The sequence below is a fragment of the Rhipicephalus microplus genome, chromosome X (assembly GCF_043290135.1).
Source record: "Rhipicephalus microplus isolate Deutch F79 chromosome X, USDA_Rmic, whole genome shotgun sequence".
NCBI classification, from domain to species: Eukaryota; Metazoa; Arthropoda; class Arachnida; order Ixodida; family Ixodidae; genus Rhipicephalus; species Rhipicephalus microplus.
In genome coordinates this window covers 152,919,432-152,937,358 of record NC_134710.1, presented here as the reverse complement: position 1 = coordinate 152,937,358, position 17,927 = coordinate 152,919,432, and the positions used below count along the sequence as shown (strand labels likewise).

Here is a 17,927-nt window from a genome sequence, read left to right as displayed (position 1 = left end):
AGAAAAAACACTTTTCTTTAGCGCGCAACAAGCATTTAGCAGGCAACCATGAGAACTGTTTTCTTTTTCTTCTTAGGTAAAAAAAAATTGTTGAAGAGAGAGAAATTCGTGTGTGTCTGCCAACATCCGTTGGTTCCCTATACTCGTCAAGTGTTGCGTGCATCAACAGTGTGCCGCCTGTGGTTTTCGAGTTGGAACTTGGCTCGCTATCTCGCGCAGTGGTTGAAAGTGTCGGCCGCGTCGCAGTGAGGAACAAAATCGTCGACACATACCCTCATGTCACGCTTGTGTGGCGCATTGCTGTCAGGATCGTGCCGTCGTGTCTCAAGTCCGCGTAGTCGGAGCATAGGGACCGAGCGGGCAGTGCTACTCACGTGAGATGTCAGCGACCGCCAGCAATGTGCAGTCCAACGACGGATCGAAACGCTACGTACATTTCAGCGGCTACCAGCGCTTGCATGGTGCCGCGAACCAATCTTTGCAGCCTGCCAGGTACAGGATGCATGCTCTGCGCTACACAGCTACTGCCTTGCAAACTGTCGGCCTCGTGTTACTGTACTACTGCTTTTCCATCGGGATAACTTTCTACCAGAAATGGTTCATCAAGGTAAGTGAGGCTTGAACCGCTCCTTGTTGCACGCGGTAACGTCATCCGTGGTAGGTGGTTTAGTTTGGCGGCTGCTATGTTACAACAGCTGATCCCAGAAATCTTCGTCAGAAATATTTCAAGCAAATTTTGCGACGCAACACAGACGGTGGTGTTGGACGCTAAATTGTGGTCTACAAGATTTGTTCCCTATGTTGGCTGAAAGAACGCAGCTGCGTATTATACGGCATGTGCACATGTGTAACATTGCGGACATGAATCGCTCTGCGAAAAAACAATCTGTTCATTGCAGTATCGAGTCTGCCGTGCTTATGGCCAGGTGGCACTTGTACAACAATATGTGGAAAATGATGTGTGAACGCAAAGTGTGTTTTGCCGCGATACCGATTGGGTCAAGCAATTGTTGGCCGGCTTCTCTGGTTGACTGTGGAATTAGATGCGCTGGATGGTGCGTTGATGATACGCTGGCGTGGCACAGCTTGTCGACGTTTGCACTGGCGAGTGCTGGTCTTCTCGCCGGCGCATGTCGATGGTCATGTCAAAGCAGCCTGATATGTAGAGAATCAAATGAGAACGAAGTTCGCTCGATGTTTCACCTTGTACTGTGACACTTCGGTTGTGCCAACGACCGTACTAGAACCGTTCTAGCCACTATAACCGTACTGCTGGTCGGTGCCTTCCGTTGACTGATGTGACTGTTTCAAGTGAAATTGCAGTAATGAGATAGATCATAGGATTCCAGCCCTTTACAGTGTGTATCGTCGCCAGAAGTCAAGCTAGTTTGTCGCAAAAATTGTGTCACTATCAAAACATCGCTCTGCTAAGTTCAAGGACATGGGTTCGAATCCTGGCCACAGCGGCTTTCATTTTCGTGTGAGCGAAATATAACAATATCAGTGTACTTAGATTTAGGTGCGCATCAAAGAGTGCTAGAACCATAAGTCCCCTATTACGGCGTGCCTCATGCGTGGTTTCGGCACGCAGCAGAACCCCCAGATTGAGGGGAGAGAGGAGAAGAAAGGAGGAGAGGCTATGATGTTTGTATGATTTTATTGCAATTGTCCTTTTTTTTTTGCATCTGAAGTCGCAGCCATGTTCCTGCAATGAAAATCTCTTTGGCAGAGAAATTGTATGGTTGAAAGAAGAAAAAAAAATCAGGAGTTAATTTGGTTCATTAGTTCTCAAGCTTCGCCTCATCTTGGTAATTTGATCAAGATCGTTGAAGAAAATCCACAGCTTCTTGTACAGGTTGTAGCCTTTTGAGGGTCTTGTGATCGGACCAGGTGACAAGGTTGTAGACCTATTTCAGCCCACACAGTTCTGCTAAGACACTAAAGATTTAAAAAAAATGTTCTGTTTCTGTCCTTACAATTTGTTCTGTGAGTTGCATTACAGTCTTTTAATACGATACGACACATGTTTTTGCACATTAGCATGACGTGGAATTCCCATACTTATGCAGCTGGTCACATTCAGACCATACTTGCATCTTGATTCATAGCTCACGAGGACTTGAGCTGCCTTGTGCTACTTGTGTTCATGGGCGGGATGGAGTTTTGATGTGCCTGACAGAGCAGCTGTGGCGGGGCCTGAAGCTACTTTTCAAGTCTTGTCTCTGAGCTTGTTTTCATTAGTGTGCCAGACTGGCTACACCAACAGAATAAAAAGATTGTCTACTCTGGCAGCATAGTGAAGGCTGATGGCAGGGTGCATTCGTGTTGTTTCTTTTAAACCATACATGTCAGGGTACATCAATTTAGGCACTTCTTTTTCTTTTCCAGTAAAATTGAACTGGTCAAAGGACTGCAAAGACAAACAAAAGCTTCCATTGCATTACAGATAAGCAAAAAAAACCTTAGTGCTTCTCTTTTGCTTATTTAGTCACTAAAGGCTGTACACTGATGCCATATCTTTGTCATAATTGAGTTCTATGAACCTGTTTTCTTCTCCTCTGACCTGTCACATTTGGTGCTTCTTGCTTTCCCTTTACTTCACATCATTCCCTTGGCTTTTCTTCTTCGTCCAGTGCGACCGTCTATGTGTAACTTTTACATCACAATTCCCAATGCTACTGCTGCATTGTTTCAAAAGGTCTTGATTCTTTTAGTGCATGATTTTTTTTTGTCAACACACTGATGTCACAGTTTTTTGAATCATCAATTTCTGAAATGACAGGTTTCAAATTTCGAAATGACTGAACTTTCTTCATTTTGTTTCTAGATAACTTGTCCATATTTTATTAATTTATCATTATCTGTCATTTATCATAATTCTGAAGCAGTTATTATAAAGGAACTGTTATGTGGTGTCATTAGAAGGGGGTTTCATTCTTATTTAGTAGTTTCATAGAATTTCTTAATTGTAATTACCTTGACTATATTTTTTTCATTCAGCAACATGGTAGCATAATTTTCATGTCACTGCTTTTTTTTTTTTTTTTTATGGCTTAGGCAATATATTTCACGAGCTTATGTCAGGGACTTGTATGCAGGACTTTTTTTAAATATCTTGCATTGGCATTATATTGACCTGTACCTATATTAGCCAATCCTGTTGTGATTGAAACTGTTACTTATGGAAAGAAATTGTGTGCTGGGGGGATTACTCATCAAAAGCTTTTCGTAGTTTTGTGCTACTGCTGAATTTCAGTTTTCTTTTTTCTCTTTTCTCATGAACACACTATGTGCTTGACTATGTCTGTTCAGGTGTGATTGAAGGGTCATGGCTTTGTATTCTGTTAGCATCTTTTACAATTCACTTTTTCTGGTTGTGCTCTTTACAGGAGTTCCGCTTCCCCCTGACAGTGGTCATCTGCCACCTAGTGGTGAAGTTTGTGCTGTCAGGGTTGTTGCGGTTGGCATACCAGATCTTCACTGGGAAGCCCCGCATTCTGCTTGGCTGGGCAGTTTACGTCAAGCAGCTGGCGATCACAGGAGTAGCCAGTGCGCTGGACATTGGCTTTTCTAACTGGAGCTTTGAATTTATTACTGTATCATTGTAAGTGTTCATGCATGTTCTGGCTACATTTCTCAATGCACTAAGGTTGTTGATACTGCTAATGTAGAAGCTTGTGAACGTTGGTATAATACATTTGTAGGATACAGTAACACAAAACAAACGAGGAACTACGAGAAGTACTTTGTCAGTCTCCTTTTACGGGACCCTTGTTTTTGGTAGCATTGTTCTCTATAAGCTTGTCGACACTGGTTGCTTTGTAATGCAGCCTTGGTCTCTCGGATTCCTGCTAATTTTTATCTTTATTGACAGTTTCATCATTGGGCATACAACTTTTCATGCTTTCTTTGTTTTGGTCATTTCTCTAAATAGTCTTATGACATTATTTTAGTATCGAAATCACTGAACATTGTAAAATGCTTTATTTATGACCCCTGAAAGACATTTATTTGTCTAGCCAAAGCAAATGTGGCTCTTTTTAGGGAAAGCAAACCAGAGCAATGCATATTGCAGAAGACCATCATTGGTTTACACATTATGAGAGCAATGCTTAGAATGAAAGCCCAGGCTTGCTTACTGCTCGCTGTTGTGCCTTGCTCTATGACATTCCGCAGCTAAGCTTTAGGCCACGCCAGAACACAAGGAGGTTAACACAATGGTGTTAAGAACTCATTTCACACGCCGTTGTCTGCGGCGGTGTTGGTTGTGAGTCAAAAATCGCTGCTGTTCGGGAGCAAAAATTTTTAGGTAGATGCCAATGAATGATGAAAAATTTCCAGTCTGAGTGAGAAACGAGCTCTAATAATAATAATTAATAATATTTGGAGTTTAACGTCCCCAAACCACCGTATGATTATGAGAGACGCCGTAGTGGAGGGCTACGGAAATTTCGACCACCAGGGGTTCTTTAACGTGCACCCAAATCTGAGCACACGGGCCTACACCGTTTCCGCCTCCATCAGAAATTCAGCCGCCGCAGCCGGGATTCGAACCCGTGACCTGCGGTGAGAAACGAGTTCTAGCTTTCCGTGTGGCAAGCAGGTGTTGTATCTGGAGCCACACCATTGCTTGAAACTGCTTTGTAAAAAATGCTACAAGAATGTCATGTAGTGGAAGGAGGCTCCTCAACGTACATAATACTGCGTACCAAAATTTTAGCATCTCACCAGGCATCAAAACATGTGAATCATCGCGTACCAGAATCGTGGAGTAGCACAAGCATCAAAACACGTGAATTGCACAATGAATGAGTGGTTTACAGCTGCCCATCCATTACAATGTGTGCAGATGCCAGGTGCTCTTGGCATTTTATAGATGTGTAGTGGGAACTTTGCAAGAAGGAATTATGGCATAGTGGAGACACTTCGCAACTGTACTTGCAACAGGCATTCTAGGATAGTTTGAAATAACTAATTTTATGTGAAGAAAGGTTTATTTCCTTGTGGCATAGTTGAAGGTGATGCACAAAATGCTCAATGTTTTTAAAGTAAGGGCATTTAAAGGAGTACCACTTGGTCAAGACTACACCAGAGCTGTCGCTGAAGTTTCCCTCATGGTTTCCGTTTTAGCTGTCAAATATCAAACCTCATTTATTATTTAGTATTTACATTAGTAACAAACATGCACTACTTTGATTATGCAAGTGCATGCAATGACGGGCTTTTGATTCTGCTTAAGGGCTATGTGCATTCTACCGCATTATGTGCATGTGCCTCTAGCTTTTTATAAAACACAACAAACTTGAAGTCAAACATTTAAAACTGAATTTTTTCGCACTTCATCGGAACAATTGTACCACATCTGCACTTGCCCATGTTGAGTTTAATTCTATATTTGTGTCTGTTTCTCAGACATTCTTGTGCATTTGATTTCCTAAATTAATGCTACCAAGGATGACCAGACACACTAAATTAGTTTACTCTCTCAAATGGCATAGCTACTGTCAAGCATGAAGTCAAAGGCTTGATCTCAGCTTCAGAGGGGACATCGCAATGGGGATCTAATACAAAAACACTTTTGTAGCGCATTGCTTGCACATTACAGGGGTAGAAGTGATGCGCCGTTTGGGCCATGCTGTGCCAATTCACTTTTCCTGCGCCAATCTGCTTCGAAGCGCATTATTGCGCTGAAACTGTTCCCAAATGGTCTCATGTTGCCTTCATGTCTGTCATTTGCGACGTGGTGCACCTATACGAGCTCCTGTCATCATTATCACCTGATTTGCTCGCCATAACGTTGGTGACTGCTCGAAAAAAATCTGTTCCATCGCAAGTGCGATGCACTGAATGTGCTAGCAAGATGTTATAATGTTATATGAGGTAAGGCTAGCAACCAATGCTTTCCGGTATGTTGTCCTGTAGTTCAACGAAATGCTGGTGTAAGGGGATATGACTGCTGCAGGATCAAAGCGGTTTTCGGTTGCTGCCAGTCATATCAACGGGTAGTGAACTGGCAGATCGCCGATGCCTGCTAAGATAGCACACACATCAGCAATAGCTACCATGATGATTATCATTTCCCGTTGCAGTTAGAGCGATGCAGCACCGCCCTTCACCAGACAAAACACAGGCAATGCATTTCCTCTCCGCCTGAGGAGCAGTCGATGGCAGGCCTCGCACGCGGGATAATGTTTTTGCGTGCACCTTTCGTACAGCGAAGGTAGCCGGCTCGTTTCCTTTCCGCTTCGGCCGCATTCATACTCAGTGCTCACGCACTTTTACCAGAGCGTAGAACATACGATGTGTGGTGCGATGTTATCGATTTGGACTTAATCAGAAAATGGTAGCAGGAAGTTGAGATTGAAAATTTGGACTTTATGGGGAAGTGATTTTTAGTGAGTCTCATCAAATTTAAAGCAATGGTAACTTTTTTTGGCTTAACTCTAGCCTTCAGCTGTTATTGATGGCAAGGGTGGTGCTTTATACACCTTTTCGGTTGGTGTCAACATAGCAATAGCAGCAGCTTCTGTTTCTTCCCAAGAAACTGCCGGTTACTTCAATTACCACTCTCTAACGCTCAAGCAGAAAGCTTGTTGTTGTTTTTTAGTTTTGCCAGAGAAAGCAAAAACTCTTTTTCCACTTTCTGGTAAAAGGAAGGCGCTTAAAGTTAACGGCTAACTCCTATAATGGTGTTTGTAGCTTAGAAGAAAATGTATTCGAATTATTTGGCCAGACAAAGAGGAGAAAATTGTTGAAAATTAGCGGGCTATTTGCTAAAGCATTCGTCCCCCCCCCTCCCTCCCCGGCCAATGGTCCTAGGGTATGCTGATGCACAAAACCGGAAGCCGTCCAGCACCCCTGTTCGTAAACAGCGAAAAGGTCTGTTAACATGAAAAGTTCTATTGAAGTGTAGCTATCGAAAGCACCACTTATCTTTTGTTTTCACCGAGTTGCTGCTCTCTCATCAGTGGCATTTTAATGATGGCAACTCACGAGAGCGCTCGCGCTCGTGTGTTTGTGTGCGCACACACAGCAAGAGAGAGAGCTAGGTATAATTTGGGGTTAATCTGGTCGATTGATCACGTCTGGATGCATACTAAGTACCTTCACATAATTTTTTTGTATTAATGGCAGAGGTGGAACAGCTGCACAGTTCGCACCATTGTCCGCCAAGCTTGTTTACCTGCATCATCCTGTGCCGAACCACCCTTGCTGCGCCAAACTCTCATTCTTAGAGCCATACTGTGCCACAGCAGCAGAATTTAGTCCAGGTGGTTGAAATTTCCGGAGCCCTCCACTACGGCGTCTCTCATAATCATATGGTGGTTTTGGGACGTTAAACCACACAAATCAAATCAATCAATCAGCAGAATTTAGTCGCCAGATGCACTGGAAACGTGGCCGAAACACCGTCTTTTTGTTTCATCGAAACTGTTATAGTTTCGGTGTCGTAAAGGCTGTGATCTCTCCAGCAACAGCTGTGAACATTTATTCTAAGAGCACGGTCGGGATCACAGCAGGCATCAGCATGAATGACTCGATAACCCTGCTACGTGCTGCACTCTCAAGGTGAAGAAGCTGGGAAAAAAGCATCTTTCTCTGGCCCAGCTGTACTCTCTTACAGCACTGTTGTCTATACTTACACAATATCCGATCTTAAAAAGTTCGCTGCCAGCCCTACAATTTGTTGCTATCACATTCATTGTTTTGCCCTTCCAGTGAAATTGTTTTTTTATAACCTTATGGCAGCGTTCTAAAAAAAAAATGGTGGAAGTGACATTGCGCAAAAGAAGTGGGGGTGGTGTCCGATTCCCGGAACAGCCTAGCTTCGAAGACAGGTGCACACAACTGCTTAAGAGCACATGTGCGTATTCTCGTTCATTTGGTCGCTGTGCTTCACATTTGTCGGCTCGGCAGTTGACGCTTGCGCGTTCAGGTTAAGAACAAAATCGGAGACTGTGCATGACTGAAAATATCACAGTTGCACTGCGAGGGCAACCCAATGAATGTGATAGAAGCAAGTTGTAATGTTATACGAAGTGAGGCTGGCAATTAACTGTTTTGTATCCGATCTCACGTAACTGTAAAAAACGCTGGCGTACAAGAATACGGCCATCGCGAGGAGATCAACACTATTCACTCAGTCTTTTTGCGATGAGAGTGCAGCATGAAAAAGTGTATGCGAGCCACCTGCTGATGGCTGCCAAGCTAGCGTGTGTGCCAGTAACCGCGGCGACGCTACGGGACACGACTGCAGCGGGAAACACCCGAGAGTGTCCGTATAGTTTCTGTCGCAATAATGAGGCGGTCGCACAATTTAGCTGATTATTTGAAAAATACAGCATTGAACAAATGTTGCTTGAATAGTGCTTTGAACGGGGCTAAATCTGCTCTGAGTGTTCTTACTGCTCTAAACTTGCTTGAAATGGCCCTCCTGGCTGCTCCAAGTTTTTTCTAAAGTGTCTTTCTGGCTGCTCCAGGCCTGCTACAAAAAGCACTTTTGCCTGCTCCCAGGACTGCTCGCAGACCCATCTACCCTTTTCCACCCGTGTAATGAGGAACAAATAATTTCTATTAACAGTTATGTTTGGCTTTGAAAATCTGCTCCAAAGCTAACTTGCATTGCTCCAAAACAACCCTCTTACTACTTCAAAACTGCTCCAAAACACTCCTTTTACTGCTCCAAAAACTCATTATTCCTGCTCTCTGAGCTGCTCCAAAAGATTGAAGCCTGCTTCCCCCCTTGATATTAAAAAAAACAACCTGGAGTGGTATTCTGTGTCATCTAACTGGACTGCCCATTTCTGCCCATTCTGATTGGCTCAATCTTGAGAGCTAGCAAGCCGCCCCGCCGCGGTGGTCTAGTGGCTAAGGTACTCGGCTGCTGACCCGCATGTCACGGGTTCGAATCTCGGCTGCGGCGGCTGCATTTCCGATGGAGGCGGAAATGTTGTAGGCCCGTGTGCTCAGATTTGGGTGCACGTTAAAGAACCCCAGGTGGTCGAAATTTCCGGAGCCCTCCACTACGGCGTCTCTCATAATCATATGGTGGTTTTGGGACGTTAAACCCCACATATCAATCGAGAGCTAGCAAGCCAGCATCAGTAGTGAACCCTGGCTTTAATCTCTAACCAATGACTGTCCGCTGTAATAGATTGTTCATACAGTGAATGGTTACATGATACCATTCCTGGTAGCCTGGAACTTATCACTACGGTGTCCTTCATAACCTGCCGTGCTGTAATTCTGAAGTGGAAAATTGCGTAATTCTGAAGTGGAAATTGCAATAATAGTTCAATAATTTCAACATTCAGCTGAAGGTCATGTTATGTCATCTGTAATTATTTATTCTTGGAATTCTGTGCAATTGAGCACTGTAAAAAAAGACATTCGCATCCTAAAAGAGCATGATTGCTATGCCCATTGATAAGTGGAGAATGCAGGAGAGGCTTCCCTCAGTATAATGTGGTCCAATGGTCCATTGTGTCTTCAGAAATCAATAAATGTTTCTGGGGATGCCTCTGACACAACAGCAACAACACCATAAAAAATAGGGAGGGTGGAGGGAGGTTCTCTGTTTTACAGCAACATTGAGCACATTCCACCGCTACACTAGTGTTGCCAACCGTAAAGTAATATCGGGTTTTTTGGTCTGCTAGGATAGTAAAGCGGTAATACACTTTTTCCTGCATCAACGCAATCAAATTGAAAGAAGAAAAAAAAAGGCTTTCGCCCTCCATTTACCTTGGGCGAATGCATAAGGGACCATACGAGTTTTTTCGATGACGGTATATAGATGAATGTCCCTTTTATAACGGGGCGGCGACCTGTGCTTGAGCAAACTCAAGATTTTGTTGGCATTATTACATTACGAGCTAGTTTTGGTCAGCTGAATTAAGGTCCTTGTCCTATAAAAAACAACTTTATAAATGCACAGCCCGAATTTGCACACCTTATTGCAGACTAACCTTAGTTTTTCTGCTCTTTTGTTTATTTCTGCCTTATTCTGCACCTCCAATCCTCCAGTAGTGATTTACTTCTTTTATCGCCGACCTGTTTACCTTTCCTGTGTTGGCCCTAAAACTCGTGGCTTTATGTAGGCTAGTGCCCTAGGACAGACGCAGTACTTACACAGAGCCGCTTTTCTCTCCATCCCTCCTACCCAATATATATATTTTCCACCTCTATGACATGTCGGTTCATGCTCTTTGTTAGCATTTCGCTTACGCTGCCAGCTGTGTACTTGCTGATGAGACTCCTAGTTCGTTTTCCAGCTATGAATTAATGCTGTTCCCATACAAATGCCAGAACGGTCTTTCTTTCAATCTGATGTCTCATGTTTGTTAGTCTCTCTCTGACTTAATTTCGAAATCGCTGAAGTTGCTACTGAATTCAGCACCATCGCACGTTTGCACGTAGTAATAAGAAGTATAGTCTTAACTTTAATATTGCTGCATTGTGCTAATTTGGGACGTAAGGTGAAATGTAGGGTAATAAAATGTTCCGTAGGATAAAGTAGGGTAATTTTGACCTTGATGTAGGGTAATTTACAAAAAGTGGTTGACAATATTGCACTACATGCACAGATAGCGAAAATATCACTGGTTGTGGGAATGACGAATACAGTTCACAGCACAAACAGGCTGTTGGAAGGAAATTTGGAAGGCTGACCTCCTATTGAGACTACTAGTCATGAGGATTTCCGCTTCTCTTTTGTGTGCAGGTGTGCTTAAGTACCGGTGTGATGAATCGGGATGAATGAAAGGCTGTATTGCCGGCTTTACCCCTTCAGTGGCCTGGATTACTTCATAAAATAAATCTTCTTAGCTCTGTAAGGGGCTGAGAAGATTTATTCAATTGATAATTTCTGTAATTATTCAAAACACATGGATACAATGGCATCCATTTGTACTCCTTTTTGTTCAGTGCGCAGCTGACTGTCAGGTATTTTTTTACCCTCATGTACTAATATTTCCCCAAAATACGCTTGAATAGATTTAACATTTATCAATTCAAAAGCTAGAACTAAGTGTGGACTGCCGTTGTGAACTTGGCAAATTCCAAATTTCTGAAGCAACCACCAGAAAATACTATCATTAATTGCACATAGTCCTCCAATACAATACTTGAGCAAACAATCAAATATTTGTTTTCTCCACCCTAACTTTGTTGGCACCACCTAATTATCATGTTCTGCTATTATATTAATTTCTATATCAAGCTGTACTGTAAAGTTATCCTCTTTCTTCCTTTTTCTCCCATTGTTTTTATTGTTCACGGATAGTCCGTCCTGTCACTCTTCAATGCCCGCCACAGCAGGCAGAATTTATCTTGCATTTCTCGTGCCATTATGTATACATTCTCTAAGTTAATTTACATAGTTTTATGTGATTGTGCAATGAATGCTAATATATGCTAGAGGCCCAGTCAGGTGATTATAAAATGTCACTGTTTATTCTGAGCGTCATGACAATCATCTATTCTTTTTTTTTATTATTTAATACATACTGCGGACCACACTTCGGTCCAAGCAGGAGGGCATGGTGTAATGCTAAGAGAAATACAATACACGCAAAACAAAACAAAAAAAACAGTGCACAGTTACTCAGTATCGCAAGTACTACATTCGATTGTCTGGTTCCAATCTGAAATGGTGCGTGGAAAAAATGAAAATTTGAACGTGTCCGTTCTCGCGAAGTACGGAGTTAGTGCATTTGGTTGGCGATGTCTTGTCGGTCTTGTGTTTGATGGGGAAAGAAAAGGGGTTGGATCAAGGGAAAGTTTGCGATTATATAAAAGAGACAGAAAATCAAGGCGGGACTTCTTTCTACGATCCTGAAGGGAAGGAATATTATTAGCTAGCATTAGGTCTGTGGGAGAGTCCGTTCGCAAAAACCTAGAATAAACAAACCGAATGGCCTTCCGCTGAATCCTTTCAAGTTTTTTAACGTTTTGTTTAGTATGGGGGTTCCACACGATACTCGCATACTCCAGCTTCGGCCTAACGAAAGTGAAATAACTAAGAAGCTTTACGTTTGGAGGGGAATTTCTGAGCTTATATCGTTAGGAAGCATAATTTCCGAAAGGCAGACAAGCAAATATTATCTATGTGCATGTTCCATGATACGTTGTTTGTTAGCGTAACGCCGAGGTACTTATAACTGTCAACATGTGTGAGAGAAGACGATCCTAATTTATACACGTGTTCACTAGGGTTTTTCTTTCTCGTTACATAGAGATATACACTTTTTTCCAAATTTAATTCCATTCCCCATTCTACACACCACTCCCGCACGTTTTCAATGTTTTTCTCGAGTTCGTTCTGATCATTAGTACATGTGACTTCCCGAAACAAAACACAGTCGTCAGCGAACAATCGAATTTGAACAGTAGGGTCAACAACAGTTACTTAATCGTTAATATACAACAAAAAAAGCAATGGTCCCAAAACACTACCTTGTGGAACCCCAGAGGTGACAGGAGGACACCGAGATTCTTCTTCGTTAATTTTTACAAGCTGTTGGCGGTTGGATAGGTAGGCTGCAATCCAGGAAACAAAAATATCCGGAATGTGAATGTTTTTAAGTTTTGCTATTAATTTGTCGTGTGGTACCTTGTTGAAAGCTTTTTTGAAATCTAAAAATATAGCATCAATTTGGCCGTTATTGTCAAGACACGCTGCTAACGAATGAATTATTATCACCAATTGGGTTGCCGTGGAATAACCTTTTCTAAAACCATGTTGAAAATTTGTTAGTACGGCATTTTCGTCTAGAAATTCAAAAATCTGTTTGGAAATAATATGTTCAATGATCTTGCAGCATTGAGACGTTAAGGATATTGGACGGTAACTTTGAAAGCTGGACCGGTCACCTTTTTTAAAAACGGGAACAATCAGAGCCATCCTCCAGTCACTCGGCAGCTTCCCAGTGGACAAAGAAGTACGAAATATTACTACAAGAAACTTAGCAAGTATTTCGGCATATCTGCGTAAAAAGGCGTTTGGAATCTGGTCTGCACCACATGAAGACTTGGTTTTCAAATTTAACAGCATAGACAGTACACCAGAGTAAGATACAAAGTCAGCGTCATAAATGCAAGGATCTGATAACAAGCAACAAAAACAAGCAAATAAATAAAGTAAGTGACTAATACAACTTAGAAATCGCATCACAGCTTCACAAGGACTCGTTGGTGGCTCACTAGACAAAGGATTTAGTGCCGCTAGTAGTACTTGTTGCCTGAGGGACCTCCCTTCATTAATGGGCAAAGGTCAGGGCATGAACTCAACAAGGTGTTCACTACGAATTTGCAACTTGACTAGGCTGTGGTGTGGATATAGCTACAATGGATAATGAAAAGGAGTCTTGGGTGAGCCTATCTGCGAGTACATGCCTGAACACTTCTTTTAATGGGTGTTTGGTGAAGCATTATTTATCCATCAATGGCGTCAGGTATGTTCCTTGAAAGGTAATTGGGAATGGTAGATTGTCTATTAGAGCAGTTTGCACCTCCTTCATCTAGAACAGATTATAATTGCAGATGCTTCTTAATGTGGTAAAAGGTCTACTCCAGAGACCACGATTAGCATATATTAACCAGCAATTATATGAAATCTAGCCAGAGATCAAACACCATTTTTGGGCCGCTGATTACGAAAATGGTGATGCAAGTTGCATGCCTCAGAGTGCCTCTCATAATCATATCGTGGCTTTGGGATATAATACATAGACCCAAACAAATAGTGTTATTTCTAGAAATGTACCAGTCAAATTGTATACAAGCATGCCTCAAACCAGCCTTCTAGCTTTAAATGGGATCTCAACACCTGGGCGTATCATAGGAACTTGCTGGCACATTCTTTCTTTTTTTTTAACTGATTTAAAGGGCCCGTAAACCACCTCCAATATTTTTTCAAGTATTTCAAGTAAACGCGCTCATCGTGTGCAGAATGACGTCGCGATCAACGATTCTGCACGTGGCAGCACTATGAGCCGCCGGCATGCCACGAATTCCAAGAAACAATCCCTCCCCCTTTTCGGACCTTTCGTGCCTCTGCGGGATGCGCTGGGCCACATTTTTGACGCACCGAGCTAAATATGCCAAATATGCTGTGACTGTTCGAGCAAGAGCCTACAACTTCCGGTCAGTCTGCAAGCAGCTGTCCGCGCTGCTTGTTGTTGTTCTTCGTGTTGCCCGCGTGCGTGTAACACATGCGGGGCATGGCATGGCATACAGGTCCATCGCGTTGGCAATCTTTTGAAGGTGTGCGCGCAACGCAGGTTCTATACCGTCACGATTACGGCAGTGACAGTTTGCCAACAAGCACGCAACTGACCGAGTCAAAGGCCGGAGTCGCAGCAACCGAAGTAGGTGGTGTTTCAAGCTGCGCATCAGCGATGGCGTATGCTACGCGAGATTGGGAGGGGCATGGGAGGAGCGCTCGGCGAGAGAGCAAAGCGGCGTGGGAGAGGATACCAGCTGAGGGAAACACAGAAGAGAGTGAAAGGTGTGGTCGTTGGAACTTGTCTAACTCTGCTGTTACTGCACCGTTTCGAAACTAACGGCTCCTTGTTCATCATACACTCATGAACAATTTCCCCACCACAACATAATTTCGAACTCTGGGTGGTTTACGGGCCCTTTAACTAGAAGTATCTTTCGTACAAAAGCAATATCCGTCTCTCGTGCTTTTTTTTTTTTCTGCTTAGAGGCATGCAACAGGTTTATTTCAAACAGTGTTTCATGCAAATACCCGTAGCAAGAAACTGTCAAACGCATTCCTTATCGATGTTGTACGTGCAACTATATATTATCACTTATTTTATGCAATTATCAAAAGCTGTTAATTAACTTAATACCTAATTAATGACCAGCCCTAGCATGTGTGATATAGCTGTACACAATGTGCTAGAAGAATTTCGGTGTCCTCATGCTCAAGTAACTGTCAACACTTGAGTTAGTACATCACTGCTAATGTAATGATGCTGACTCCCTTTCCTTCTTTGTGACCTGCCTAGTACCGTATTTAGAATATTTAGTTATTATTTCACCATAGCTTGTTGCTCAAGAACTCATTACATAAAATATCGATTGCTTCTTAATTTTGTCTGTTATCGACAGCTTAAGCCGTCCTCTTTGCAGCTCTTGTTAGCTTATTACTTAACGGCATCTTTGTACTGATGCTACATGAGAATTAGACCCAGCCACACAGTATCTCACTCATTTGATGCCTTTGGATCTTGCAGGTACACAATGACAAAATCTACTTGCATTATATTTATCTTAGGATTTTCCCTGGTTTTCGGACTTGAGCGCAGGGTGAGTGAATCCTTTTATTTCCTTGTCGAGCTTTTTTTTTTCCTTTCTTTTTTGTTAGTCAAGAGAAAGTGAAGTAGATTTTTTGGTTAATGATTGTGGCATGAGAAGCTAAATTTATAGCGTGTATACATTTAAATAATGAATTAAAAGCTAAGATCATGTTGGCAGAGTGTTAAACAGCATTGTGCTGTATCTAGACACCAAAACGTTGGGTGCTAACAACGAATTCATTGTATGGACAAACGAGTGCACAAAATGCAGTCACATAACCACTTTTTTAGTGCTTTTATGTCAATTACATTGAAAAAAATTGTCAGTATGCCCCTTTGAAGATAATTATGGCCAACAAGCAAATAGGTGCAAGGTAATTATTAAAATATTGTATAAACATATAAATTTTATTGTCTTCTAGCTTGGTAATTTTATTAGTTGGTATACATGTCATAATTATAGGTTTGAGGCTGGTCAGTATACTAGGCAACTCTAGCTAATATAATTCGATGAGAAGGCTGAATTGACCAAGTTGCAGCAAATGCGACACACAGAGCATGTGTAATATTTGGGGCATACTTGGCTCTGTTGCATAACAGAATGAATGCTTATTGTTGTTTTTTTAGTTTATTGACAGATGTGACCAAACTTTCAAAGCCACCATGCCTTTTTTCTTTATTATACCAGCCCGATCATCTCACATACTGTGTGTCTGGTTAACATTTTATGCTGACTTATGTCATTATTTGCCAATAAATGAAAGCCATCACAACATATAGAACTAACAAAAAAAAAATCATTTGTGGCTGCTGTAGCATTTTGAAATTGCAGTAAGATTAGTATAGCTGAGGTATGAGCCATTTTAGCGTCTAGCCTAACGGCCCTGTCACAGGTGCACTGGACAGCCAGGATTTGGTTCTGAAGGTTCAAACTGTGCAGAAGCACATCCCACTCGGCCTTGCTGTTGCCGATGATCTCATTTAGAGATTACAAATGTGAGGAAACTCTTTCCTTTCCATCGTTTCTGTGAGCCATGAACATTTGTCTCTGAATTCATTTGCATTCATTCAAATTCCTTGAAGTTCTGTGAGCCTCTAGCTGTGTCTTTCTTGTAACTGTCCAGCTATGGTTTTATGTTCTTTTTGGGAATGGCTACACCTTGCTTTGACAACTACAGATTGGACATTCAAAAAATCTCTCGGCTCTCTGTTTCTTGCAGCGGTGTTCCCTTGTGTTCATTGTAATTCTGATAGCAGTCGGACTTTTCATGTTTACCTACCAATCAACGCAGTTCAACACAGAGGGTTTCTTGCTCGTTCTTAGTGCCTCATTCCTTGCTGGGCTCCGTTGGACCCTTGCTCAACTTGTGATGCAACGCAAAGAAGTCGGTGAGTTGATTAAGGTGGTTGCATCGGGATGCCCAATCTGCTTAGGGGTCTGTGTGTGTCTGCATTAGGCTTCATGACAAGTTATTACCAAGAGCCCTGCGCGTTAATGGCTTCACTCTGGTGTTGGGATCAGTAGTTTTGATCTCTATTGTAATAACAGATGAAATATTTATAAACATTGCAAAGCACCTGTATTGAAAATACTTTGTTCAACTTAATATTACAATTACCAGAAAAAACTGCATTGGGTGGCAGCTCGTAGTACAGAGTGTCTTAGCTCATGTGATACATACTGGTACAGACCGGTCCACTGTTAAAGGGAACACCTGTGTGAGCAGCATGTTTAGATTTCGCTATCTTACAGAATCATAGCAGCTTAGATATGCATAAGACTACTGGTGGTTAAAAGTTCCGACTCTTCTTGACAGAATATTGACTTGCATGAAGATTGTTTCTTAATCCACTTGCTCTTAGAGGGCCAAGAATATTGATGGTGTGCATTCGAGTGTTCTCTTTAACAGTGGACTATACTGTACAATCTAAAAAAAAAGTCCTTTGTGAGGCTTGGTTGGTGAACCAAAAGCACTAGCCAATGATGTAGCATGCCATAGCGGATAACTTTGAATTCACTTTGAATGCTTGGGGCCTTTTTAACACTCATCGAGTCCAAGGTGTATGAGTGTTTTTACATCTCGCCACCATCAGAATCTGGTCGTTGCAGCCAAAATTTAAACTGCCACTTTGTGCACACCCATTGCCATAGCAACTGAGCTATAATGGCAGGTATAGTATATGCATTCTGTGTTAAATAATTTCTGCTTAAATCAGCATAGTAGACAGATTTTTTTTAGGGGGGGAGAGCAGAATTAAGATTTGTCATCCTTCTGAAAGTAAAATGAAGCTTATAATATTTATGGTATTTAAGTCTGCATGCATCTCCTACTTTTTTTGACTACCCCTGTAGAAATTGGTATAGTATTTTAATACACACTTACTTTGACCTTAGTCAGCTTGAAAAAATGTAATTGTGCTCTCTTGTAAAGTCAATGCAAAATGTATCTTTGCAAGGCACCAAATTTGTGTAAACGTAATTCTTGCAAGCTGCAAAATACTTTTCTCAAAGTTGTCATAACAAGCAGATACAGGGATTCGTTGGATGCGCTTTCTCTCGTCTCTCGTTCCGACGAGCGTGCCGAAAGTTGCACAGGAAGGGATGGCATGAAGGAA

At 42.1% G+C, this 17,927-nt stretch overlaps 1 protein-coding gene across 4 annotated transcripts in view; it reads left to right on the top strand.

The window, feature by feature from the left end:
- Nucleotides 1-77: 77 nt before the first annotated feature.
- LOC119177046 (solute carrier family 35 member C2) overlaps nt 78-17,927 on the top strand; it is a 56,309-nt gene continuing 38,459 nt past the window's right edge. For all 4 annotated transcript variants that reach the window (XM_037428407.2, XM_037428406.2, XM_037428409.2 and 1 more), the window contains exons 1-4: nt 78-607; nt 3,390-3,604; nt 15,249-15,321; nt 16,532-16,700. In XM_037428407.2, the coding sequence (XP_037284304.1) occupies nt 380-607; nt 3,390-3,604; nt 15,249-15,321; nt 16,532-16,700 (685 nt within the window). In that variant the 5' untranslated portion in view covers nt 78-379. The remainder of the gene's footprint in view (nt 608-3,389; nt 3,605-15,248; nt 15,322-16,531; nt 16,701-17,927) is intronic.